We start from the raw sequence: 25,498 nt of genomic DNA, 5'->3' as shown, positions 1-25,498 counted from the left end.
TAGAATCTATAATCAAGCACATTGATATAGTTGTAGTAAAATGATTGAATATTCACACTATGTTGAATGGAGACTATAAATCGTCTCAAATAAATTCAGTCAATTTTGCCACCAAATTAAGTATTTTTCAGTGCTTTTTAGATGTCGGAATTGTAGATAAAGGGGTAGTACATGTTATATCCTGTGTTGAATACTTTCACATTCTTGTTTTTTTTTTGTTTTTTTTTTTTTTTGGTCTGAGAATCTGTAAACATTTCTCACTTACTTGTATGTGCCCTGAGGTCATCTAGAAACTATTGTTATGGTAGCTTCCAATTTAGTAACACTGCAATTGTGCTTTCAAAATGTTCAAAATGTAAATGCAGGCTCATGTGTAACTTAACATGCTTTGTCTATTACAAATCTATCTTTAGGAAATTCTTAGATATCAAAATCAAATTTATTCCATTACCAGCAGACCCTGAAAAACATTCATAAACTCAAGACCATAAAAAAAACAGATTTCAGACTTAGCTCTTTTACCATGAAATGAAAATAAAGTATCTTCTTTGCATGTTACTTCTGGAATAATGTCTAAAACATATATAGGCCTCTCTTTTTTTTTTTAATCTCTATTTATTTTGAGAGAGAGTGAGCGAGCATGCACAAGAGTGGGGGAGGAGCAGGGAGAGGGAGAGAGAGAATTCTAAGCAGGCTCCACACTGTTAGCACAGAGCCCGAAGTGGGCTCTAACTAACAAAGTGAGATCATGACCTGAGCCGAAACCAAGAGCCAGATGCTTAACTGACTGAGCCACTGGGGCTCCCCTACTTTCACATTTTACAGTCCTATGAACAGTCCATCTTGATTCTATTTATGTAAACTTTTTATGGTGATTTAGAAGTAACTTTGAAAGAATACTTTTAGTATTTCAGCTTATTGCCATTCAGAAATGGCCATCTGAAGCCATTTATTGAGGTGGATTATAGGGCCATAACTAGACTCAGTGAGAAAGAGTGTTGTGATCATTTAGTTGGAGCTTTCAGGGATGTCAAAGTGCAGAATGGCGGCATAGTTGTCAAGCATTTGCTATCCCTAGTTGTATCCCATTAAAGAGAATATTTTTAGATCTTTCTATCCCAGTTTGCGTGTGTGGCTACATGTGTATACCTTGGTATCAGAGTGCATTTGAAGTACAGTATGCTTAAAAGTAAGGTTGGTCTCCTCAGCAAGATAAAAATATTTTAGCACCTTTTTAATGGGTATAAGAGCTTCCTAATTACAAATTAACCCTTTAACAGGTCTACATAATTGCTGTAGAAAGACATAAAAGCCACAGACAACCTTTGAAGACTACCACCTGTTCAGAAGAGAGTGTCAGAAATGGGTCATATTCATCAGATGGACTCCTTGACTTGGTTCACACAGACCTGGGCACGCTGAGTAGGCTCTGGCTTGCTGCGCTTCAGGATTTTGCTCTCTTAACTTTGCCTTCAGAATTTGCTTCCCAACTTCCTGTTGAAGGTAAGGGGTTTGTAATAGATGTACATAATTCCTAGAGTGACAGTAACTTTTCAGAATTTATCCCTTAGCAAGTAATATTTATCTGAAACATTTTCTGTAGAATAATTTCCATTTATAGACTCAGCATGTGAGTGTTGCTTGAGGCTAGATACCCTGAAGTTGACCTTCTAGATAATAAGGCATGCACATCTTACCTCACAAGATACTGCCATATTGCTCTCCAAAGCAGTTATAACAATTTTTTTTAAGTTTATTTATTTATTTTGAGAGAGACAGAGACCATGCAAGTGAGGAAGGGGCGGGGTGGGGGGTTGCGGTGTAGAATCCTAAGCAGGCTCCATGTTGCCAGCACAGATGCCATTGAGGGGCTTGAACTCAAAAAACCATGAGATAATGACCCTTGCCAAAACGAAGAGGCTGATGCATAACCAACTGAGCCACTCAGGGGCCCTAGCAGTTAAAACAATTCATATGCCCACCAACAGCATGTTTCTGTTTCACTACATCTTCTACCATTATGTGTTGTCATACTTGATAATTTCTGCCATTAGGTGGGTATGAAATAGTTTTTCATTGTTTTATTTTGTTTTTTCATTGATTGAAAACCTTTTTCTATAGGTTTATGGGCTAAGTTTCTTCTTCCATCAATCACCTAGTCATAGGCCTTGTCCATTTTCTACTTGGTATTTGTCATGATTTTACTGGCTTGTTAATCTCTTATGTAACTTTAGTATCATTCCTTTATGATTGCATGCTTCCCAAGTCTATAGCTTATTCTTTATTTTTCTAAAACTAATGTAATCAGTCATTTATGGTTTGTGGTTTTGTGTAATACCTGATAGATTTTTTTATTTAAGATCATAAAGACTAGAAGCATTACAGTTTTGCTTTTTACATTTTGGGCTTTAGTGCAGCTAGATTTATTTTGTGTGTATGGAATGGGGATAACATCTAATTTTGTAGTCAGTGATTAATACTGCATTTTATGGATTGGATATTTGGTAGCCACTTTTATTCTTCATGTTATTCCAAAATGTTGTGTGTGGGGGTTTGTTTGTGTTTTGGTTTTTTGTTTTAAACGTTTTGTTTTTACTCTTTGATAAATTCTAAATCAGCCTGCCAACTCCTGTTAGAATTTTACCTGGAATTATACACAAAAAGATAGGAGTGGTTTTTGTACTTTTCAGTAGCATCAAAATGGAAATAAACTGATTTATTGCCATAGTTGTCAGCCACTAGTGAATGACAGGCATGAATCAACATAAGTAAATCTCAAAAACATAAAGTTAGGTGAAAAAAAGCAAGTTAAAAAAGGTTACATATGGGGCACCTGGGTGGCTCTGTCTGACTTCAGCTCAGGTCATGATCTCACAGTTTGTGAGTTCAAGCCCCGAGTCGGGCTCTGTGCTGACAGCTCAGAGCCTGGAGCCTGTTTCAGATTCTATGTCTCCCTCTCTCTCTGCCCCTCCCCTGCTTGTGCTCTGTCTCTCTTTCTCTCTCTCTCAAAAATAAAAAAAAGGTTACATACAATATGGGGTCTTTTAAGTAAAGTTAAACACAAAATAATAGCACATATTATTTATGAATACAAACATCTATTGTGGGAGTGATTTCACACTGACTTGAAGAGATTGGTTATAGAAAGAGGGATAAAAATTAGTGGTATAACTAAGTTCTAGGTTTTTTTTTTCTTCTTTTTTTTATAAGTAATGATTTAAGAAAGGCAAAATGTTTATATTAATCTTGTAAGTAAGTAAATGGGCAGCAATGTTTGTTTCAAATACACACCACATGTAAGTTCCTTGAAGAAACTTGGGATGATAGGAATGATTTGTTATCTTACAACAAAGAAGACAAAAGATGTAGTAGGAGCTAATCTCTTTTATTCCTCCTTAAACTGCTTCTGCTTTTTTGTAGGCGGTGCTTTCTACACAGCAGAGACTAGTGAAAATGCAAAATTGCATTATTACAACTCCTGGGCACTTATCCTGCATGCTACAGCATTGTGGCTTACCAGCACAGGCTTTGTGGTTGCTGACCCAGATGAAGGAGTGTCTCATCTTTCAAGACCTGTAACACCTACTTCTATGTGTCAAGGTTCATCATCTGGGGCTACAGTAAAGTCACCTGAGGATGTCTGCACTGATAGATTCCATCTTATTTTAGGTCAGTAAAAGAACTAACAATCTTCTAACCCTACAAAGTTTTTCTTGAATTGTGCCTCACTGCCTATCAACTCTTGGTGGTGATTACTTCATCTTTGTTAGGTGTTAGTGATAACCTTGATATAAATGAGTGAACTTATATACATTTTACAAAATTGCAGTTGTCATTAAGTCTAGAATCCCATTTACAGGCTGGCTTCAGCATCATGTTGAATGAATTATAGAAATTATAAGACAATCCTAGTTCTTTGTAGATAATTTTTAAAAGATCCATGTAGATCTATACATTTTTTGGGGGCGCCGGGGTGGCTCAGTCAGTTAAGCATCCAACTTTGTAAGCTCCAGTCACGATCTCACAGTTCATGAGTTCAAGCCCCACATAAGGCTCTGTGCCGACAACTCAGAGCCTGGAATCTGCTTCAGATTCTGTGTCTCCCTATCTCTCTGCCCCTACCCCACTCATGCTCGCTCTCTCTCTCTCTCTCTCTCTCTCTCTCTCTCTTTCTTTCTCAAAAATAAACATTTTTTTAATTATAAAATTTTTAAATTTCTCTGTATATATTAAAAATATCAATATACTGAGGCAGTCTACCTGTCCCCACTGTAGGCTCCTATCTGCATTCTTAAGAATTACAAGGTTCTGGGGCGCCTGGGTGGCGCAGTCGGTTAAGCGTCCGACTTCAGCCAGGTCACGATCTCGCGGTCGGCGAGTTCGAGCCCCGCGTCGGGCTCTGGGCTGATGGCTCAGAGCCTGGAGCCTGTTTCTGATTCTGTGTCTCCCTCTCTCTCTGCCCCTCCCCCGTTCATGCTCTGTCTCTCTCTGTCCCAAAAATAAATAAACGAAAAAAAAAATATTAAAAAAAAAAAAAAAGAATTACAAGGTTCAAGTATACTAAAAGGTACAAAAGTGCAAGCAAATATTTAAGGTCAAAGATAAATGAGATTTTTTTAGATTATGAAGTTTAATCCATTCTTTGGCTTTCCTGGAACTTCACTTTTGTAAAGTTTATTTATTTATTTTGAGAGAAAGAGAGCCCCTATGTGAGGGGGTGGGGGAAGCAAAAAGAGAGAGGGAGGGAGGGAGGGAGAGAGAGAATCCCAGGCACATTCTGTACTCACAGCACAGAGCCCAACTCATGGCTTGAACCCACGAACTATGAGATCACGGCCTGAGCTGAAATCAAGAGTGGAATGCTTAACCAACTGAGTCATCCAGGTACCCTGAGGAACTTCATTTTTAAAGTGAAATAATCTTTCTAAGATACAGTGAGTCTCTAGAATAAATGAAAGAAAGGTTTCATATTTTACCTAGTTCTTAGAAAACAACACATTAGCTCATTACCTATAAAGAAATTATTGATTAAATAAAATATAAGGGTTACAAATATAAATGATTAAATAAACTTTATGGTTCAGAAAACTTCTATTATTATTCCTTCTCAGGCCAGACATGATCAGATTTCCTATATCCTTGGGTATATTAAACTTTATTTCCGTTTGCCTTGAGATAAGAGCTTTTTAAAAACAAACTTCAGAATAAAGAAGGGCAGTTACTATGAGCATAAGCTATGCAGTTTGACTACCTCAGTTCAAATTCTTCGTGTACCACATTGTAACTGACCTTGAGCCAATTAAATAACTTAAGCTCTGTGTGTTCATCTCTCTATCAAAAAGAGTGTTAGTAATAGTACCTGGGGTGCCCAGCTGGCAGTAGAGCATGAGACTCTTGATATCACGGTTGTGAGTCCAAGGCCCATGTTAGGTGTGGAGATTACTTAAAAATCTTAACAAAGAAAAATAGCACCTACTTCGTCAGCTATGATGAGAATGAAATGAAATGGTAGATGTAAAGATACAGTGATCCATGATAATCACTCACTTTTAGTAAGGTTAAGGTTATACAACTGCATGTTGGGGCGCCTGGCTGGCTCAGTTGGTAGAGCGTGCAACTCTTGATCTTGGGGTCATGAATTCAGGACCCACATTGGTATGTGGACCTATTTAAAAAACAACAACAACAACAACAACAAACTACATGTTCTCTAGTATAATTTTATTATAATTTTGTATCTTTGAACTATTTCATAGCAACTGTGTAGTAGTACACAAGCCTAATTGAGATTATTCTATATGTACCTGTGGATAAAAACAACTAACAAAGAAGACTTGCTTTATCACTTAATTGTTTAGTGTTTTTTTGTTTTGTTTTGTCTTGTTTTGTTTTTTTAAAGTCGGCTCACACCAAGTGTGGAGCCCAGCCTAGGGCTTGAACTCACGACCTTGAGAATAAGAGTCGGATACTTAACTGACTGAGCTACATAGGCACCCCTTAATTGCTTACTCTTAAATTCATTGTGGTTTGTTTATATTACCTTTCTGCTAAGCTTATTTATATATCTTATCAAAATATAAAATGAGTTCCTTAACTTCATAAACTAAGGATCTCAAAGAAGCCTCCTTCTCTTTTTCGGTTTTCTACAGGAATCAGTGTGGAATTTCTGTGTTCCTTACGCTCAGATGCAACCATGGAAAGCATTACTGCTTGCTTACATGCATTACAGGCTCTTCTAGATGTTCCTTGGCCCAGATCTAAAATTGGCAGTGATCAGGTGATTTCTTGTTTTTTTGTTAGGCTTCTGTAGATTTCAAGGAACAGGAATCAAACATGTTCAGGTTACCACAGCAAACAGAAAATGAACACAGAGAAGTAAAAAGAAAACTAAACTTCTGTCCAACTAGGTCTCAGAACTGGAATACTGTCAGCAACTGTACTGAGCCAGAAGCAGTCATGCCTCTGACGTCACTTTCTGTCCTTGCTTCTTCTGTGCTGATTTCTGCTGCCACCAGTTAACCACTCATTATAGCAGCTCTTCAGTTGAACTTAAGCAATCATGATGGGAAGAAGCTATGTTCTAATGGCCAGTATAGTAGCCACTAGCTCCGTGTGGCGTTCCCTCTTTGTATTTTTCTGCTTTGGTGCACCCTGTTCTTTATATACATCTGTATCTTCTATTCCCTTTCCCCAAGAGAGAATCTACTTGGTTCATGTAGTTACGTCTGTTACAGAATATTCCCATTGCCTGAGTTCTCCTTCCTGGTTGTTAAAGAGACTACTGGATAGCCTGTAGGTGGAGTCAAACACTAATATCTTAACCAGTTGTGAGCATGATAATAGGACCACTGTAAAAGTATGGCATTTCCTTTAACTTACTTCCCAAGAGCAACTATGATTTTTCTATGTAGACTGTAAGTTAACCTATTAACACTGTTGTTTATTAGGTTTATATTATTAATCAGCTTCCTACCTGACTTGGATTGTACTTAAATAAATTGTGAGCTTTTTGTTCTTGCTTATTCTGTATGTTAAAACAAGTACAATAATGACAGATTTACTCTGTTATTTTCAAAGATGAAAAAAAGCCAACAGAGTAAGCACTAGAAGAGAAAAGTGGAAAATGAGAGAATATTTGTCCAGTGTATTTTATTCTTGAGAAAGATGTCCATTGTATGCTTATTAACTTATCACTTTTAATGTCATCCTTCTCCATCATTCTTTGTTGCTATTACTAGAAAATCTCAGTATAGGTCTGGAAATCTAGATGGCAGTGCTTGAATTCTTTTAGTCACATTTCTCATCTTGTTTTGGAAGTTTCCCTTTCCATGTTCCCACTTTAGGACCTGTGTAAAAATGATCTTTTGTCATAGTGCCATGTCCTGCAAGATTGGACAAAAACCAATCTGGAGTTGGTTTAAAGTAGAACAAGTATTACTTAACTTTATTGTACCTATACCTTTGTTCTTCGTGAACAATTTGTTATATTCTCTTTTTCAATTTTTTCATGGCATTTAACATTGGTATTTTTAAAAAAGAAAGTATGTGATTTCCACTACAGTTTCCCCTAAATGTTTTCTGTGATAGGACTTGGGCATCGAGTTGTTGAATGTACTACATCGAGTAATTTTGACCCGAGAATCACCTTCTATTCAGTTGGCTTCACTTGAAGTGGTAAGACAGATTATCTGTGCAGCTCAAGAACATGTCAAGGAGAAAAGACGAAGTGCAGAAGGTGAATGTTAACCCATAATGCCAGATTAACCATATTACTATAATCAAATCAGCATTATGTCTTAAAGTCTTCTTAAGTCTGTGTTGTTCTGACAATATGTTGTGTGTAGTACAAGTAAAACCTCTCTAGGTATAACTTTAAGTCTTTTCATTCACCTCTACATGTTAGCTTGGGTATTGTCAGTAGCCAAACCACTATTCCTGGGGAAAATGAGAATTTTAACAAAATACTGGAAGGGGAGAAAATATCCCTTATATTAAGTACTTACTTTAGCTGTGTTTACCAATGTACACAGAAGAACTACTGACAATTTTTTTTAATGTTTATTTCTTTGAAAGAGAGAGTGTGTGTGAGAGAGCATGAGCAGAGGAGGTAGAGAGAGAGAGAGAGAGAGAGGGAGAGAAAGAATCCCAAGCAGGCTCTGCACTGTTAGTGCAGCACCTCACACAGGGTTCTGTCTCAAGAACCGTGAGGTCATGACCTGAGCCAAAATCAAGTCAGATGCTTAACCGACTGAGCCACCCTGGTGCCCGTGACAATTTTTTTTTTTTTAAGTTACTTATTTAAGTAATGTCTACACCCAGCATTGGGGCTCAAACTCACGACCCCAAGATCAAGAGTCACTTGTTCTTCCTCTTGAGCCAGCCAGGTGCCCCGTAACTACTGACAATTTTTTAATGACTGACTTTTTGCAAAGTAATTAAATTGTTTGTTTATAAGTCTAATTTGGTATTGATGAGTTTATCATTTAATATTACATTTGACTACATAAAACAGAAAACTCAATCTAAGAGTGGATTTAAAACACAAGGACTTATTCTGTCATTCAGAAGGAGCCCCAGAGTCAGGCAGTCCTGGGCTGGTCGGCACTGGAGCTGGACCTGGACCTGTCAGGTTCACATTCTTAACAGCAAGGTGTTAACCAGACAATGTTTTAAGGCTGAGAGGGTTACACAGAATTTTTTTGATCCTCTGCAGTAAGAAGCCATAATAAAGACAACTCCTTTTACCTTTGTAACCTTCTCTTTCAGTCTTTAACACCCAAGACTTTAGCCATTTAAATGTTTTACCTACAGCAGAAATGAAATTGCCATCAACCCAAAGCAAAGCAAACACAGAGTGATTATTCAATACTTGTTTTTTCTGTGTTTTAGTTGATGATGGGGCTGCTGAAAAGGAAACCCTGCCAGAGTTTGGAGAGGGAAAGGACACAGGAGGACTTGTGCCTGGGAAATCTTTGGTTTTTGCAACCCTGGAATTGTGTGTATGCATTCTAGTTAGACAGCTTCCAGAATTAAATCCTAAATTAACAGGTAGCCCAGGAGTAAAAGCTACCAAGCCACAGGTGCTGTCAGAAGATGGAAGCAGATTGGTGTCAGCAGCATTAGTTATCCTCTCGGAACTCCCTGCAGTGTGCTCTCCTGAAGGTATGCTCTGGGATGTGATTGCTTTTTTTGACCTGGAAGGAGACAAATGGTATTAATAAATAAAGGAGATAATGGTCGCCAGTCCTTTTCTCATTAAACAAATGCCGACCCAAAGGTTTGGTTGGTAATGTTTTTAATCCTCTAAGATTAACAGTGCATTCTCAAAATCTGTTTTACTAAAAGGGTGAAGGTAAATATAGAGATAGCATGGACTTTAGACAGGTAATGCTCTTCTTTGGTTGACAATATTTTTAACCTGTGAGTGGCAATGATTAGCTCTTAGGCTTTTTTTTTTTTTTTTTTTTGGTAAAAAATACATAACAGAGTTTCCTGTCTCAATGACAGAAATTTGTCATCAGTTCAAAATCAAGTCCATACTTTTAATGTAGCATTTAAGTCTCCATAGGGCTCTGCTGAATCATTGTCTCTTCCTGATTCCTTCATGCTCCTCACTGTTGTGCTATTGTCCATGATCTGAAGAGGCCCATCCCTTCTCCCCTTTTTTATAATTTGCCTCCCTTTGAAGTTCATTTCCAGGCCTATGTCACCTGTAAATGCTTCCTTAAAAACTCCAGCTCGTAATGAGTTTTGCATTTTCATACGTGTATATGTGTGTGTATAATGTTGCTTCTGTATGTAGATAGGTTTTATGTATCATATAGAGACATTATATATAATTGGTTATTACGTATAAAGAAAAACTTATATACAAACAAATATGTTTTGCTTCCAATGAAATACTGTATCCTTCAGGAAATTTAATACATACTTAGTACTTAATAGATTTCTTAATTGGTAAGCATTTTTTTTGCTTAAACATGTCTTGATCAATTTATGTGCTATCGTATTTTTAACATGATTTTTAGTTTCAATTTGAATTAAAACTTATATTCCTTATTCTCACATACTGCTTTGCCCCAAGAGTGGCAGCAAAAGTGACTAATAGAAGATATGGGATAAAAATACACCATAAGAGTTCTGTTGAGTAGCCTCTAGAAACATAAAATTTACCATTCTAATTTTAATCTCATTTTAAACATAACTAACTGTTTAACTCTTTAGTGACCATGAAATGTTTAATAATTTGTACTGAGTTCCTTAAAAAAAAGAGTTTAATATAAAATAAATTCAGGTGGATACTAGCGGTGGTTGCACAACATTGTGAATGTACTTAATGCCACTGAATTGTACACTTTAAAATGGTTAAAATTATAAATTTTATGTTATCTGTATTTTATAACACTAAAAAATAAAAATAAATTCACCATTTGTCAACCACCAAGTAAGACAGCAAAAGATGATGAAACTGTGACACAATTTAAATAACATTTTCAATTACAACCAAAATGTAATCCGGTCTTAAAAATCTTAACCCTACCTAAATTATCTTAACAGTTTTAATCCTTTATGAAAAATGTCTTAAAGGCTAGAAATCTTTGACAGTGCCTTACTCATTGATGATTTCTTTTTAGGAACTGTATATATAGACTGAAACACAGAGTGTTTTTAAAAATGTATCTTACAGGAAGCATCTCAATTCTCCCTACTATATTGTACCTTACAATTGGGGTCCTCAGAGAAACTGCTGTGAAGTTACCTGGGGGCCAGTTATCTTCAACTGTTGCAGCTTCCCTACAGGCTCTGAAAGGAATATTGTCCTCTCCCATGGCCAGAGCAGAAAAGAGTCACACTGCTTGGACTGATCTTCTCCGTAGTGCTTTAACAACAGTACTTGACTGTTGGGATCCAGGTAATTAAGGCTATTTGGAAGTAGTTGTTCAGTTTGCTTTAAAAACCAAGTGGAATGTGTTTTTTGGGTGTTTTGTTTTGTTTTGTTTTTTTTTTTGAGAATAAGCTATTTAACTGATGGTGTTTGGCATTCTCACCTAAAGGAGACCACATATTCACTGTGTAATGTGTTTAGAGAATATGTATAAGCAGAAACATCTGTATTCTCATTTTAGTATCTTTACTCTTTAATGCTGTTAAATGACTGGCCTCCTGTATATTAAGTTAATAGTGAGAGACCTTCAAATGTAGTAATTAATTTACAGATACAGTATGATCCATAACTAGCTGGCAAAAGTGCGTAAGTACACATTGTAAATCTAAAATAAGACTAATCAGGTTTATATCCTCACTCCACCACTTACTGGCTGACTAGCCAAGTTACTCAACTTCTCCGAGCTGTAGTTTTCTCATTAATAGAATAAGGGTATTGTGTTGCAGGAAATCGTTAGAGCAGTAACATAATACATGGAAAGCATCTTGCTTATTATCTGACATATATCAATAAATGATAGTATTATGTTCAGTATCTGTAAAATTTGGTTCACCCATGTTATTGTGCAGTTTTCATTTTCAACATGACATCATGGTGATTGTAAAAAGTCCTTAGACATATTACAGATTGTCCCTGCCTTCCTTGTTCTGTTTATAAAATGTTACAATTCACCATACACTATTTTATATGGTATAAAAGTTTCAGTTGAGGTCAGCATTTATTGACCACCTACTTTGTGCCCAAAGCTGGGAGTCTCATGGAGTCTAGTTCCTACAAATTGTCATATGATTAACATGTATGATTACTACCACAAAGTACTCCTTGAAGGCAACAGTAATATCTTAATTATCACTGCATTTCTAAGTACAGTAAAAAAGAGACTGATAAAAACTTAGAGTAATCAGCTCTATGTGAGTGAATCAGGCAGAGTGTAACAGGTAGGGTTCTCTGGAAGCTCAGGCTGAGATGGAGTTTGGGAAGCAAGAGGTTTATTAAGGAACAACATCTGTAGATAGGTGTGAAAGGAGTAGGGGAAGGCAACATTGGGCAAAGAAGTCTGACTCCGGTGCAAGCCCCCAACAAAGCTCAGCAGATTTGTTGGGAGCTCTACAGGTTGCCTGCTCATTTGAGTGTCTCACATAGGACAGAAATGGCCTGTACTTTATCCTCAGATGTGGGCTACCCCAGGAAAGATGTGATCTCAGTCAAGGCAACTCTAGTTTGAGGCCAACCCTGAAGGAGCTAGCTGACCATACTCCCCATGGCTGGGCAGCACCTTCCGCCATGAAGGGGATCTCAGTGGTACACCTGTATATCTACCAAGAGACTTTTCAGGCAATTTCTTATAGGATTAGAAAGCATTTTCCACATGGACATCATAGAAACGGGCTCCAGGCACAACATTTTTATCTGTAGTCCTAAATAGTATGGTATGTTTGGGGACAGCAGGTATAGAGTAAAGAAAGAATGTGGGGTTATGGGAAAAGAGGAGGGTGATGAATAGTGATTAGTAAAGAGATGAGGCTGAAGGGTACATGGGGCCAGTTTTATGGAGAGTTTGCATGGTTTGTAACTTGGGCTGATTTTAATATGTATGTAGAATCCCTAAAGGGTTTTAAGGAGGAGAGTAAAGTGTTAAGATTTGCATTTCTGAAGAATCACTGTGGCAGCTATAGAAAACAAAGCAAGATACTTGGAGGTAAGATAGCAGCAGTAAGGTTAAAGAGAATAATGAAAAATGAAACGTTAAGCATGTATTAACAGAATTTACTGATAATTTGATTCAGGGATTGAAAGGGTGGGTTGACTGAGCATTAACAGAAATTCCAAAGTGAACATTTTCAGGGGAATGTAGCGAATTGAGTTTGAAATACCTATCGGATAATCCAGGGAAGCAAAATATGTAGAGGTCTGGAGTTCGAGAAAGTTATTTGAGCTGGAGATGATTTAGACTATGTGTATTTCATTTGAGAGTTGTCAGTGCAACCTACGGAATGGATAAAATCACCCAAATTGAGTGTATGGAGCAAAATGGGAAGAGATTCAGGGGACAATGCAGTCACAGAAGCCAGAGAAAAGAGTTTTAATGGTGAGAGAGTGGTCAACAGTATAAATATGGTGTAAACGGGAGGTAAGAAAAGGGGAAGGATTGAGTATAGACTTCTCTTTTTTTTTTTTTTAAATTTTTTTTTTTCAACGTTTATTTATTTTTGGGACAGAGAGAGACAGAGCATGAACGGGGGAGGGGCAGAGAGAGAGGGAGACACAGAATTGGAAACAGGCTCCAGGCTCTGAGCCATCAGCCCAGAGCCTGACGCGGGGCTCGAACTCACAGACCGCGAGATCGTGACCTGGCTGAAGTCGGACGCTTAACCGACTGCGCCACCCAGGCGCCCCAGAGTGTAGACTTCTCTTGACAAGAAGAGAAAGCTGGAGGACAAGGACAATACAAGATCAAGGAATTTTTTTTTTAAGATGAAACTCTAGCATGAATTTGTGCATATGTGGGAGAAAAGAAGGTAGAGATGGGATTGGAGTTAGAAATATTAGGGAAGGAAGCCACGTTCCTTTCTAAGCAGGAAGAAATAAAATTCATAGCACATTTAGAAGGATTAACCTCTACCAATTGAGGAAAGAAAACGAGGTATAGATAGGAAGTAATAGGTATAAGTTTTTATGTTGAGAGTTAACAATGAGCTTGCCTCTTCCATCACACACACACACACACACACACACACACACACACACACACATACACACACATACGGTTTTTTGTTTTTTATCAGAGAATGCAGTTAGGACCGTGAGGATTTAGACTATCTACTGAGAGAAATTAAAGCAGGAACTGATGATCACAGGTTAACCATTTTCTGTGTAAGGAATTGCCCAAAAATTGTGGCTTAAAACAACATTTATTATCTGATAATTTATAGGTCAGGAATTTGAAGCAGCATAGGGGCGTGGTTCTCTCTCATGAGGTTACTGTTAAGATGTTGGCCAGGGCTGTAGCTAGAGGATCCATTTCCAAGATGATTCACTCATGGCTCTTGGAAAGAGTCTTCAGCCTCTTGCTGGCTATTAGCAGGAAGCCTCGCTTCTGTACCACAAAGGCCTCTCCATGGGGCTAATGCTAAGGGAATCTTGTGTTTATTCTAGGTAAAAGAGGGTGAGAATAAGGGAATTTGGGCAGGGGTGGGGGAATAAAGGAATTTAGAAGAAACGGGAAGAGGAACCCAGGAGAACTTTATCTCACTGAAAGTAAAAAGACATTTTTACCAAACAGACTAGTTTACTACTGTTGAAACTACTGTTGTAGTTTCAAGTTGCCATGAATAACTGAAAGTGCCAACTCTATGGGAAGCAGTATAGCATCATGATTAACACTATGCTCTCTGGAATCAGACCTTCTGCCTTACTAATTGTGTGGCTTGGGCAAATGACTAATTTCTATTCCTCAGGCTCTCATCCATAAAATGGGAGAAATAAGAATACCCACCTCATGGTGCTGTTGTGTGGATTAAACATTTAATATATATGAAGTACTTATAACGATGCTGTCATAATTTTAAGTGTTGACCCATGTACTTTTTTACCTTGATATTACTCAAATTATTTTTATAAAATAAATCCCAGTCATCCATAATATTTTGCTTTCATTGCTACTGTCTCTCAAGTGTTAGCTCAGATATTAATCTCCTCAGGGCTCTCTCTGACCACCCAATGTAGCAACTCCTGGGTTGCTTTCTTTTATCTTTTAATGAATTTTTTATATTCATAGACTTTGTGATGAACTGAAATTAAATTCTTCATTTACTTTCTAGTACACAGTATATCTTCTCTGTGAATTGTATTCTCAGTGCCAGAAAGAGTACTGGCACATAGTAAATGTTTCTTAGCTACTGAATGAATGTTAGCAAAGCTATTATCTCTATCTCTGTATATCATTTCTTCATAAGTAGCAATCCATTCTTACACAATTTAGTGACTCGAATTTGCTATGCCTTTTCCTTTTCAAATAACATTGAGTTTTCACAGCAGGCTCATTAAAATTATTGAATGAGAATATGAAGGCAAATATGGAGGGAAATGAAGGAAAATTACATCTACTAGAAAATTTCCTCGAATGTGGCCCATGCAATAATTTTAGGTTTTTCTGTACTGTTAAGAAATTATATATATATAGCAAAGCACGAGGTAGTTAAACTTGACATTTGTATTATGAAAATATGAATACCTTATTCTTAACCAAGAAAAATCAGTTGTACATTCATTTCTCATCTGCTTCACAACAAAAATGATAATAGCTAACACATGTTGAGCATATGTATAACATGCTATTCTAAATTATTTACTTGAATAACTCCTCATAACTTTATAAAATATAAGTACTGTTAATACTCCCATTTTACAAATGAGAAAACGACAAATGGGGTTAGATATCCAAGGTCACACAACTAATAAATGTATATTCCTGGTAAATCTACACATGGTATTTACAGATGTCTACCTGTGAAGAATATAATCACTTTCGTAAATTTTGGCTCTAGAATTACTTACAGTGCACATTTTGAAACCTATGACATTTTCCAGGATTCTTAAAATCATTCCATCAGTGTTTGCCTGTAACTGTTGTGTACACAAAAGAAATTGTTGGCTGTCAAACTAGATGCATCTTCACAGATATATAGAACAATAAATATGTCAATTGTCAATGTTGGGATGTTTCTGATAGATCATTTCTCTTTAGTAGATGGAACACATCAAGAACTTGATGAAATCAGTCTCCTTACTGCTATCACAGTATTTATTTTGTCTACCAGTCCAGAAGTTACTACCATTCCATGCCTTCAGAAGCGTTGTATTGAGAAATTTAAGGCTACTCTTGAGATAAAAGATCCTGTGGTAAGTCTCTTTAGTAGAAAGAGGTTTGTAATAGGAATATGTTTAGGCTTTTGCAGAACTTTCTTTGTGATTTTGTTGGCTCCAACAAGAAGTACCAGCTAATTTTTTTTTATTTGTAGGTGTGGAGTAATTCCTTATTCTTGGGGTGACAAAGCCAAATAATAATGGTCTTATTATTTGGCCCCAAGGATACAGTGTAGTTGGAGAAAGATAAAGGAAATGTTTTTTAAAAAAATTAATTTGAAATAGAGGCATCTTAAAGTTGATACATCTTTAGAAATTATAAGGGACATCTTACAAAGTAAGATACTTTGTAGCTTATTATAGTGGATTTCCTAAAAAAGAAAGACTTCACATACCTTCAAGAATATGAAGTATTCTTTATATGAAGTATGAGACCCTCCCCAAAGCAGTACGCTCAAGTTAATCTCATTCTTTTATGACCCCTTGATTTGCTACATTAACTTCCTATTCCTTTATGCACTGCAAAATGAGTTTGTGGCACAAATTCATTGACTCCTGAAATACAAGAACCAAATTTTCTCTCAGGAAAAAATAATCATTCAAATACTGTCATAGTGAATTGGGTAAAGTATGATTTACATATTTGATGTATAGTCATCTTTTTTTTATAAAATTTTTTTAATGTTTATTCATTTTTGAGAGAGAAACAGAACATGAGTGGGGGGAGGGGCAGAGAGAGGGGGAGACACAGAATCTGACTCCAGACTCCGAGCTGCCAGCACAGAGTCCAACATGGGGCTCAAAGTCACAGACTATGAGATCCCAACCTGAGCCAAAGTCAGTCATTTACCCAGCTGAGGCACCCAGACACCCCAATGTATAGTCATCTTTTGTTCTGTCCTATTTGTTGTTCTCAGCTTCATAGGAGCTTTATGTTGCAGTCTCAAAGGGTGGTTCTGCTGTGTGATGACACAAAGTTAATATGGTCCAGACGTGGTTGCTTAAAACTTTAAGATCATGCCATTTGAACATTTAGATATATGTGATTTTTACCTAGAACGTTTTCTGAAATCCCCAAATTAGTTGTCACATTTGTGTCTGTGTTTGGTTCTGTTTTTTTCTTATATCACAGAGGGGCATATGAGAAGGAAAATGGGAAGTAGAGAAGAAAAAAAAAAAGTTAGCCATTCATAGTTATGCTATACTGTGTAACCCATATGCCTCTATTCTCACTCCAAACTGTCATAGCCATTGTTAGCATGCAAATTTGAATGCCTGTGTTAAAAAAACAAAATTCAACTGAAGAAATAGTAAAGATCTTTACCGTTTTATTCAGCATTTCATAAATTGGGCAGCATCCCATTTGGCAGATAGAAAAGAGCTCTGAAGAGCCATACAAAATGAAAGACTTACAGACAGGAGGCGGTTAGGACAAGGAAGTTACTAGCAAAGTATGGATTGTTTCAGGCAAAGTCACCTTCCTTTGGGAGACAGCAGGGGTCTGTCAAGCAGATTACCGCACTAGTGCTTACCAGGTAATTCCAGATTGACTGTAACTAAGTTAAGTATTAAGTCTTGGTTTGGTCACAGGAGCTTTAGCACAAGTGACTCCATTTTGGGCCTGTTGTCTCCTTTTTTTAAACAATCTTCCCCCTTTTGATCATACTCTCAGCTTAACTGAGAGATGGGATCCAAGTTGAAAGCATTAGCAACCCTCCCAGCTACCACTGAAGTTCTTGCAGGGTTTGCTGATCCTCTGTGTGGTATTCACAAGTCACAACTTCAGGTTCACATTTTTTAAGTTGGTCATTCTTTGTGTTCCTTTTCCGATATTTTGCACATCATTTGCATGGTGGTTAGCAGCTATGAGCATGCATTTAAAACCTTTGAGGAAAAACAGGACCGAGAAGATTTTTTTTTTTTTGATGTTTATTTATTAGGGGAGAGAGAGAGAGAGTGCGAGCTGAGGAGGGGCAAAAAAGAGAAGGAGAGAGAGACAGAGAGAGAGAGAGAGAGAGAGAGAGAGAGAGAGAGAGAGAGAATTCCAAGCAGGCTCCATGCTGTCAGCACAGAGCCTGACATGGGGCTTAATCTCACAAATCATGACATCATGACCTGAGTCAAAATCAAGAGTCAGACACTTAACCAATTGAGCCACCCATGAGCTCCCAGGGAGATTATTATAATGATTACTATCAGCAGGATATTTCCCAGCGTCTGGAGTGCACTTTGCAGCCACAGTCCCCAAGACCCAAACCAATTAAAATCCAATTAAATCACAGAAGACCCCACTGCAGGAGTCAGTTTCTTAAGTTGTATGGCTTGTTCACAAATCTTATGTAGCTGAGTTTCAACTTCCCCAGAAGCATAGTCATGGTACAGCAAGTGGTATTGACCACAACACAGATACCTTGTTCAGCTAAAAAATAATAAAGGGCTATCCTATTATCAAGAACGACCTTCTTCTGAATTATTATTGCCTCCTTGTAGGTCTAACTCAACGTTGTAAATTCCAGGGAGTTGAGCAGTAAGGTGTCTCAGTTTGCTTATAAATAATCATATAGCCTAAGACATTTCCTAGGTATTGCCAGCCATCTAGACATTTGCAGGCCCAAGGAGAATGATAACCACCACAGACCAAGATAAATCATATTGGAAGCATAAACCACTCTCACCGAGGTGGCACTATTAATGGCTTCATTTGCAGGGATTATTGCATTTTCTGTATAAGCCAGGGGTCACTTAGGTTTTCCATAAATCTAGTTTGAAGTAAAGAGTTGTTCTAAATGCCTTGCACAGGTGAGTACTGTTGGTGAGATCTTTTTCATAATTGGGGGCAGATGTGATTTAGGTAATCATAAGAACATGGGTATAAATATACTACAGTTTGCATAGGCATTTGTGTCTAATTGGGCAAGTATAGTGATAATCAGAGAAGAGTAAAAACAAGGCAGTGGATGTTCTGGCCATAAAAGTCAGACTCAGTAAGTAACTTCTAAGGAGATCTATTGTAGTTTATTAAGAATGGCCTGGGAGGTACAGATGATGGCATTATCTTTCCCCAGACTAGTACCAAAGTAAAGGAAGAAAGAGAAGAGAGAATTTCATGTTTAGTTATAGTGAGAAGTCTTGATCTGACATCTTGAATAGAAGCAATCTACCTTGATGTCTGCTACTTCTCTTCCTAGTCAATTTGATTTCAAGGTCTCCAGTATTTGCACAGGACCAGATGTCCATGGGAACCGTCTTAAGTTGTGAAATACACACCCAAAGTTCAACATCTTGTAATCTGCATTGGCATCAGTTGTTGGTAGGGTCTTTTCCATGAGTCCCACATTTGCAAAAGCATCAGAGTAAAACAGTAATTGTACATGATAGAAACTTAAAAATGTCCATGGTTAAAGCTCTGATGACAGTACATTATAATGCAGCTGACATGAAAATTGGTTATGACACACAATATTTTAAGGTAATAATGGGAATTATGACTAATAACATAATATTAGGACATGTCAGATTTCCAGGAGTTTCATTTTTTCTGTAACATTTATAACCTATACCTACATAAATACAACATAAAGAAGACTTAGTATTATTTCCTTTTGAGAATGCTTCTCACATAATTTAATATCAAATAGCCTAATCAGTTTAACAGCTTTGTTTTTTTTTTTAAAAAAATTTTTTTTTTTCAACGTTTATTTATTTTTGGGACAGAGAGAGACAGAGCATGAACGGGGGAGGGGCAGAGAGAGAGGGAGACACAGAATCGGAAACAGGCTCCAGGCTCCAAGCCATCAGCCCAGAGCCCGACGTGGGGCTCGAACTCCCGGACCGCGAGATCGTGACCTGGCTGAAGTCGGACGCTTAACCGACTGCGCCACCCAGGCGCCCCTAACAGCTTTGTTTTTATAAGGAGCAAGAAAACTTCTTTTGTGATTTTCTAGGAGCCATATGAAAAATCCCGGAATTGGTTCCAAGTCAAAAGATTTCATTTAGAATTAGATTTTGGAGAAGTTTACTAATAATATCAAAAGGTTTTAAAATATTTGGTCAAATAGTAGGACTCTAGGTCACTGTGAAACATTACTTGGTTATCCATTTAACCAGAAAGACAGTTAAAGATTTCACAGGCAATACAGAAAGTTACATACTTGTCTTAAAAAAAAAACAAAAAACAAAAAACAAAACAAAAAAACAAAAAAAAACTTAGTTCTTTTACTAGGAAAGATTGTTTTCTTAAGGAATCAAAGACTTGATGGGGCGCCTGGGTGGCTCAGTCGGTTAAGCATCTGACGTCGGCTCAGGTCATGATCTCGCGGTTCGTGAGTTCAAGCCCCGCGTCAGGCTCTGTGCTGATGTCTCAGAGCGTGGAGCCTGTTTCAGATTCTGTGTCTTCCTCTCTCTCTGACCCTCCCCCATTCATGCTCTGTCTCTCTGTCTCAAAAATAAATAAACGTTAAAAAAAATTTTTCAAAAAAAAGGAATCAGACTTGATAAAGAAAATATGAAACACAGGGAATTATTTTGATAAAATAAAGAATCTTTGTTTTCTAGGCAGATTATTTTAAAAGGCAAAGAAAAACCTTTATAATCTCTTATCAAGAGCAGACCAGTAATCCAAGAAACTATGTCCTTTTAATAGAAAACCAAATTCTAATTTCGTAACAGTGTATTTTTAATATTAAAGCTCATTTCCTTTTTGTATTTAAACAAATTTATTCCAATCTTAGGCAGCTTGACCATGCATAAAATTCCTTTCCCAAGATCCCTTATCACAAATTTTCTACAACTTTATTTTGTACCTTTGGATTTTATTCTCTGATTTTCCTCTTTCCCATTCTGAAATCACCAGCCTCACTTTAGGACAGAATTACTTTCTCTTCCCTCAACAAAATTGCATCTGCATTTCTCATGGTTTCTTTTACTGAAAACCCACATCCTACTTTCCTAGTATACAAAGATGATTCTATTATTGATCGATGCATCACAGCCACTAACTCAGGAAACAAATGGGTAAGCCCTGTGAGCTGCCTCAGCAAACTGCTCCATTCCTGGGAGTCCCAAGGCAGTTGGACACATTGAAAGCATAGCTCCTGTCTGGGTTTGCCAACACTGTTCCCAAACTCAGATAAACTAGTTGCAAGAGAAGCCAATCACTCAAGAGACAACGGTTTGGAAAAGAGAAAGGCAGAACTTTATTTTGGGCGCCGGCAGCCAGGGAGGTGGCTCAAGCCTTAACAACTACCTCTTTGCCAACAAAATGGACACCTGGAGTTTTATAGAGGAAGAATGGGGAGATACATGCAAGAGGGCAGGGAGCACAGGATCATGGGTGGGGGTTGGTATATGTTCAGCATATGATCGTGGGCAGGGAAGGGACCGAAATGTGGTCTTCTAGGCATGCCGTTGCTATCAGGGCTTTTCTGGCCTGGCAATTGTGTTCAGATCATTGCAAAATGTCTCTCATCAATGCATCAAGAAAATACAAAAAGAAATAAGAACAATGGGTTTCAGTTAGCATATGAGTTAAGCAATCTTGTCTGTTTCTGGTCTTAACTATTGGGGTCTATAGAGGGCTTGCTGACAATTATTTCTAGTAGTTAAATTACATATATTAAAATTTTTAACCCTCGGAAACCTTAATTTTTAATGGAAAACTAAGTGAATAACTATGAACTGTTACACCAACATTCTTCAGATTGACAAATTTATGAATACATTTTGTAATTTCTCAAAAGATACTCTTCCTCATAATAAATGTTTCCATGGAGAACCAAACATTTGGATTTTTTTAAACGTTTATTTACTTATTTTGAGAGAGAGACAGAGCACAAGCAGGGAAGAAGCAGAGGGATAGGGAGAGGGAGAGAATCCCAAGCAGGCTCCGTGCTGCCAGTGCAGAGCCCAATGCAGGGCTCAAACCCACAAACCATGAGATCATGACCCGTGTCGAAACCAAGAGTCAGATGCTTAACCGACTGAGCCACTCAGGTGCCCTGGGAACCAAACATGTTTATTAATAGACCCACCTATCTTAAGTTTCTTTGTAATAAGCCAAAAATAGATAAAACTATGTTTAGTAATTGTTTCAGTTTTTTATTTTATTTGGAAATGATCTAGATATTCAGTGATATCTCTTTCAACTTATCTCAGTATAATTTTTAAGGTTTCAAGTTACCAAAAAGATTTTTATTTTTATTATTTATTTAATATTTTTAGTGTTTATTTTTTAGAGAGAGAGAGAGAGAGAGTTGGGGAGGAGCAGAGAGACAGAGAGAGACAGAATCTGAAGCAGGCTCCAAGCTGTCAGCACGGGGTCAACACAGGGCTGGAACTCACAAACTGTGAGATCATGACCTGAGCTGAAGTCAGTCACTTAACCGACTGAGCCACCCAGGCGCCCCACCAAAAAGATTTTTAGAAACTATTTTTAAGTAGACAGACTGATGTCAGCAGGCAAAGTTAGAGGACCCAAAGGGGTGCCACAGGGCCCGCAAAGAGGGTACTTGGCTTTGCGCATAATGGAAATAAAACACAAGCCTAAAGGAAGCAAGAGAATTTATTGAAGACAGAGCAGATACAAACCATCTGGGAGACTCAGAAAGAAAAAGGAACATGACTCTTATCTTTGCTAGGAAGTCTGGAGTTTTACTGAGGATAGTGGTCTGGTGTATATGTCCTCTCAGGCATGCAGGAACTGGTCAAACAAGGACTGAGTGCTCAGGTGTCTTAACTAAGTTCCTTATGCCCTGGAGCCAGGGGTCCTGGCGTCAAGGTGTTTGGAATCAGTAATAGTGGAGAACTGATAGCCCTGCCTGGTCACTCCTTAAATGTTCCCAAGCAAACAGCTTTCATTTAAAATGTTAGCCATGAGATGGGTATGATGATGCAAAACTCACTAGTTGATTCAAGAGCAGTTGGATCCAAAGGGCACCTGGGTGGCTCAGTCAGTTAAGCACTGGACTTCAGCTCAGGTTGTGATCTCTGCGGTTCATGGGTTCAAGACCCACATTGGGTTCTGTGCTGACAGCCTGGAGCCTGCTTCGGATTCCGTGTCTCCCTCTCTCTCTGCCACCACCCCCCTCCCCGCCCCCCCCTGCCACACACACACTCACCCTCTTGTGTTGCCTCTCTCTTCCTCTCTCTAATAAATAAACATTTTTTAAAAATTTTTTAAAAAGAGCAGTTGGGGGGCACCTGGGTGGCTCAGTCGGTTGAGTGTCCGACTTCAGCTCAGGTCATGATCTTGTGGTTCACGAGTTCGAGCCCCACGTCAGGCTCTGTGCTGACAGCTCGGAGCCTGGAGCCTGCTTCCGATTCTGTGTCTCCCTCTCTCTCTGCCCCTCCCCTGTTCATGCTCTGTCTCTCTCTGTCTCAAAAATAAATAAACGTTAAAAAAATTAAAAAAATAAAAAATAAAAAAATAAAAAGAGCAGTTGGGTCCACATTGTGTTTCTGCCCGCTGAGATAAGGTTATCTGCTCAAATGGCTAAAGTTTTCTTTACTAATATTTGTAGAAAAGACATTTAAGATTTGTCTTGACAGATAATCGTATGGAAGCTGTGGACTAGATTTGTGGCATGGGATTTTCTATAGCAGCTTATATATTTTTTTAAGTTTTTATTTAAATTCCAGTATAGTTAACATACAATGTTATATTAGTTTCAGGTGAAAGGTATAGCAACTCGATTCTTACTCAGTGCTCACCATGATAAGTGCACTCCTTAATCCCCATCATTTATTTTGCCCTTCCCCCACCCACCTTACCTCTGGTAACCATCAGTTTGTTCTCTAGACTTAAGAGTTGGTTTCTTGGTTTGCCCCCTCTTTTATTTTGCCCTTTGCTTGTATTTCTTAAATTCACATGAGTGAAATCATAGGATATTTGTCTTTCTCTAACTTGTTTTGCTCAGCATAATACTCTCTAGCTCCATCACATCATTGCAGATAGCAAGATTTCATTTTTTTGGTGGCTAATATTCCATTATATAGCAGTTTATATTTTTTAAAAGCCTTTCTCCCTTTTTATTCCTTCAGTCCTTGGAATTGGGGATGGTCTAGGTAACAGTTCCCAAAGAATACCTGGTAAACTATTTACATCTCAAAGGCACTGCAAAGAATGCAAGTTCTTCCAGAAAGGACTTTTGTTCCCTTTGGCCTGAATTTTTACAATACTTATAAAAGGGAAAGTTTTTAGATTGATAAAAAGGATGGGTAGAATTTGAATTGTTTCTGGAGCCTCATTTCTAGTTTTGCAAAGGTTTGTAAAGTAAGGATGGTTGCTTTTAATTCCTCAAAGAATTGATTTGCAACTTAAAAGACTTCATAGCTTGACTCACCTGTCCAACCACATTATCTTCAGTTTGCTTTCTTATATCTGGAAGATATTCAAATGAGATGGAAATCAAAAGATGCCTGTGTTTTAGATTTAGAGTTGTGTGTTTTTGGAATGTTTTAGTGGGCACATAGTTTCATTTTAGCTTAGGGAAGGAATCCTTAAATGTTCTCATTAGGCTCTGAAAATCAGCTTCCGGTTTGGCCAACTTCTAACCATAGAGTTACTTTTTAAAAAAGTTATTTCAAATACTATGTAAGGTTTTAGCTAGGACAAATAGTAAATATTCCTGGCCATGTCGAACAACCCCTTGAATTCAAAAGGCATCCTCAAAGAGGGTGCAAAAGATGTTTTATATTCCTCTCTCTCCTGGTTACTACAGAGATCTGGGAGAGTGGATTCTGGTAAGGATTATCCTCCTAAGTTGGCTTCTACCAGTTTGGCCAGGATCCCATGTGCAGGCCGTGAATGGGATTTACCTAGACAGTGTAGCTCCAGTATCTACCAGGATGTGGTGAGGTTTCCATCAATTTTAATTTTGTTTGACAATTTTCCTTGTCTATTTAAAGAATAACATAGCAGTGTACCAGAAATTCCCTCAGAATCTCGTCAGCTCTGGGAGGGGCCCATATGGGGACATTCAAATTAGTGTTGAAGGATTTGCACAAAACTGTTGAGAACAATCTTTTTTCCAGTATCGCAGTTAATTAATTAGAAACGAGACCTCAATTTCTGTGCCAGGGTTTTGATGACGGGCACCCAGGGGGCGGCAGTGCAGGAGGTGTTGTTTTACATACCTTTTGTGTCTTTAATTTTTTATTTGCTTTTTGCAATGAAACTTTCAGTGAAGCTATTTTGGAATCTTGAAGCCTTTTGGAAGCTTCTGCTTAACAGTTAAAATTGGTATCCCATCCTTTTTGAATTTGGGAACCCTTGCTTTTAAGTGCATGTCTTACATAAATGACCTTGTCTAATTGGCACTTTCTCCATAATGGCCATTGTAATTCTAGGTTGCCTTTAGTAAGATTTTGCCATTTTTGTAGGTCTTTATGGCTACAGAGACAGTAGTTGTTAGACATAAGCAGGTGTCCCAGAAGGTGCAGTGCTTAACTTTTTGGAATTTAAGGATCCCATTTCTTTGAAGTGTTTGGGTCTCTCGGAGCCAAACTAATACCTGTGAAGGATGTGCTGCTGAGTTGGGGATTGTGTGGTGTTTTACAGTGTACTTTGCTGCAAAGAAATTTTCTTGAGGTTGGTGGGTAACCTGTGTCTGTCTAACCCACTCCATGATCAGTTTATCCTACACAGGAGTCTTAGAGTCAGGTAGCAAACACTCTGACAACTTTTATGTA

General features: G+C 37.8%; 1 protein-coding gene and 1 long non-coding RNA gene across 11 annotated transcripts in view; one reads left to right on the top strand and one right to left on the bottom strand.

Annotated features, from left to right (window-relative positions):
• HEATR5A (HEAT repeat containing 5A) overlaps positions 1-25,498 on the top strand; it is a 120,881-nt gene that overhangs the window by 91,928 nt on the left and 3,455 nt on the right. For 8 of the 10 annotated variants that reach the window (XM_047861034.1, XM_047861038.1, XM_047861035.1 and 5 more), the window contains 7 exons: positions 1,281-1,503; positions 3,421-3,669; positions 6,150-6,277; positions 7,588-7,735; positions 8,890-9,162; positions 10,688-10,912; positions 15,693-15,847. In XM_047861034.1, the coding sequence (XP_047716990.1) occupies positions 1,281-1,503; positions 3,421-3,669; positions 6,150-6,277; positions 7,588-7,735; positions 8,890-9,162; positions 10,688-10,912; positions 15,693-15,847 (1,401 nt within the window). The remainder of the gene's footprint in view (positions 1-1,280; positions 1,504-3,420; positions 3,670-6,149; positions 6,278-7,587; positions 7,736-8,889; positions 9,163-10,687; positions 10,913-15,692; positions 15,848-25,498) is intronic. The other 2 variants (XM_047861040.1, XM_047861033.1) reach the window with 1 other exon arrangement.
• LOC125167213 (uncharacterized) lies at positions 1,238-19,483 on the bottom strand. The gene is made up of 3 exons (XR_007152700.1): positions 18,554-19,483; positions 1,404-1,409; positions 1,238-1,250 (listed from the first exon to the last, which is right to left on the bottom strand). It is a non-coding gene; the product is annotated as an uncharacterized LOC125167213 (long non-coding RNA).

The sequence above is a fragment of the Prionailurus viverrinus genome, chromosome B3 (genome assembly GCF_022837055.1).
Source record: "Prionailurus viverrinus isolate Anna chromosome B3, UM_Priviv_1.0, whole genome shotgun sequence".
Taxonomy (NCBI): domain Eukaryota; kingdom Metazoa; phylum Chordata; class Mammalia; order Carnivora; family Felidae; genus Prionailurus; species Prionailurus viverrinus.
This window is presented reverse-complemented; position numbering and strand designations above follow the sequence as displayed.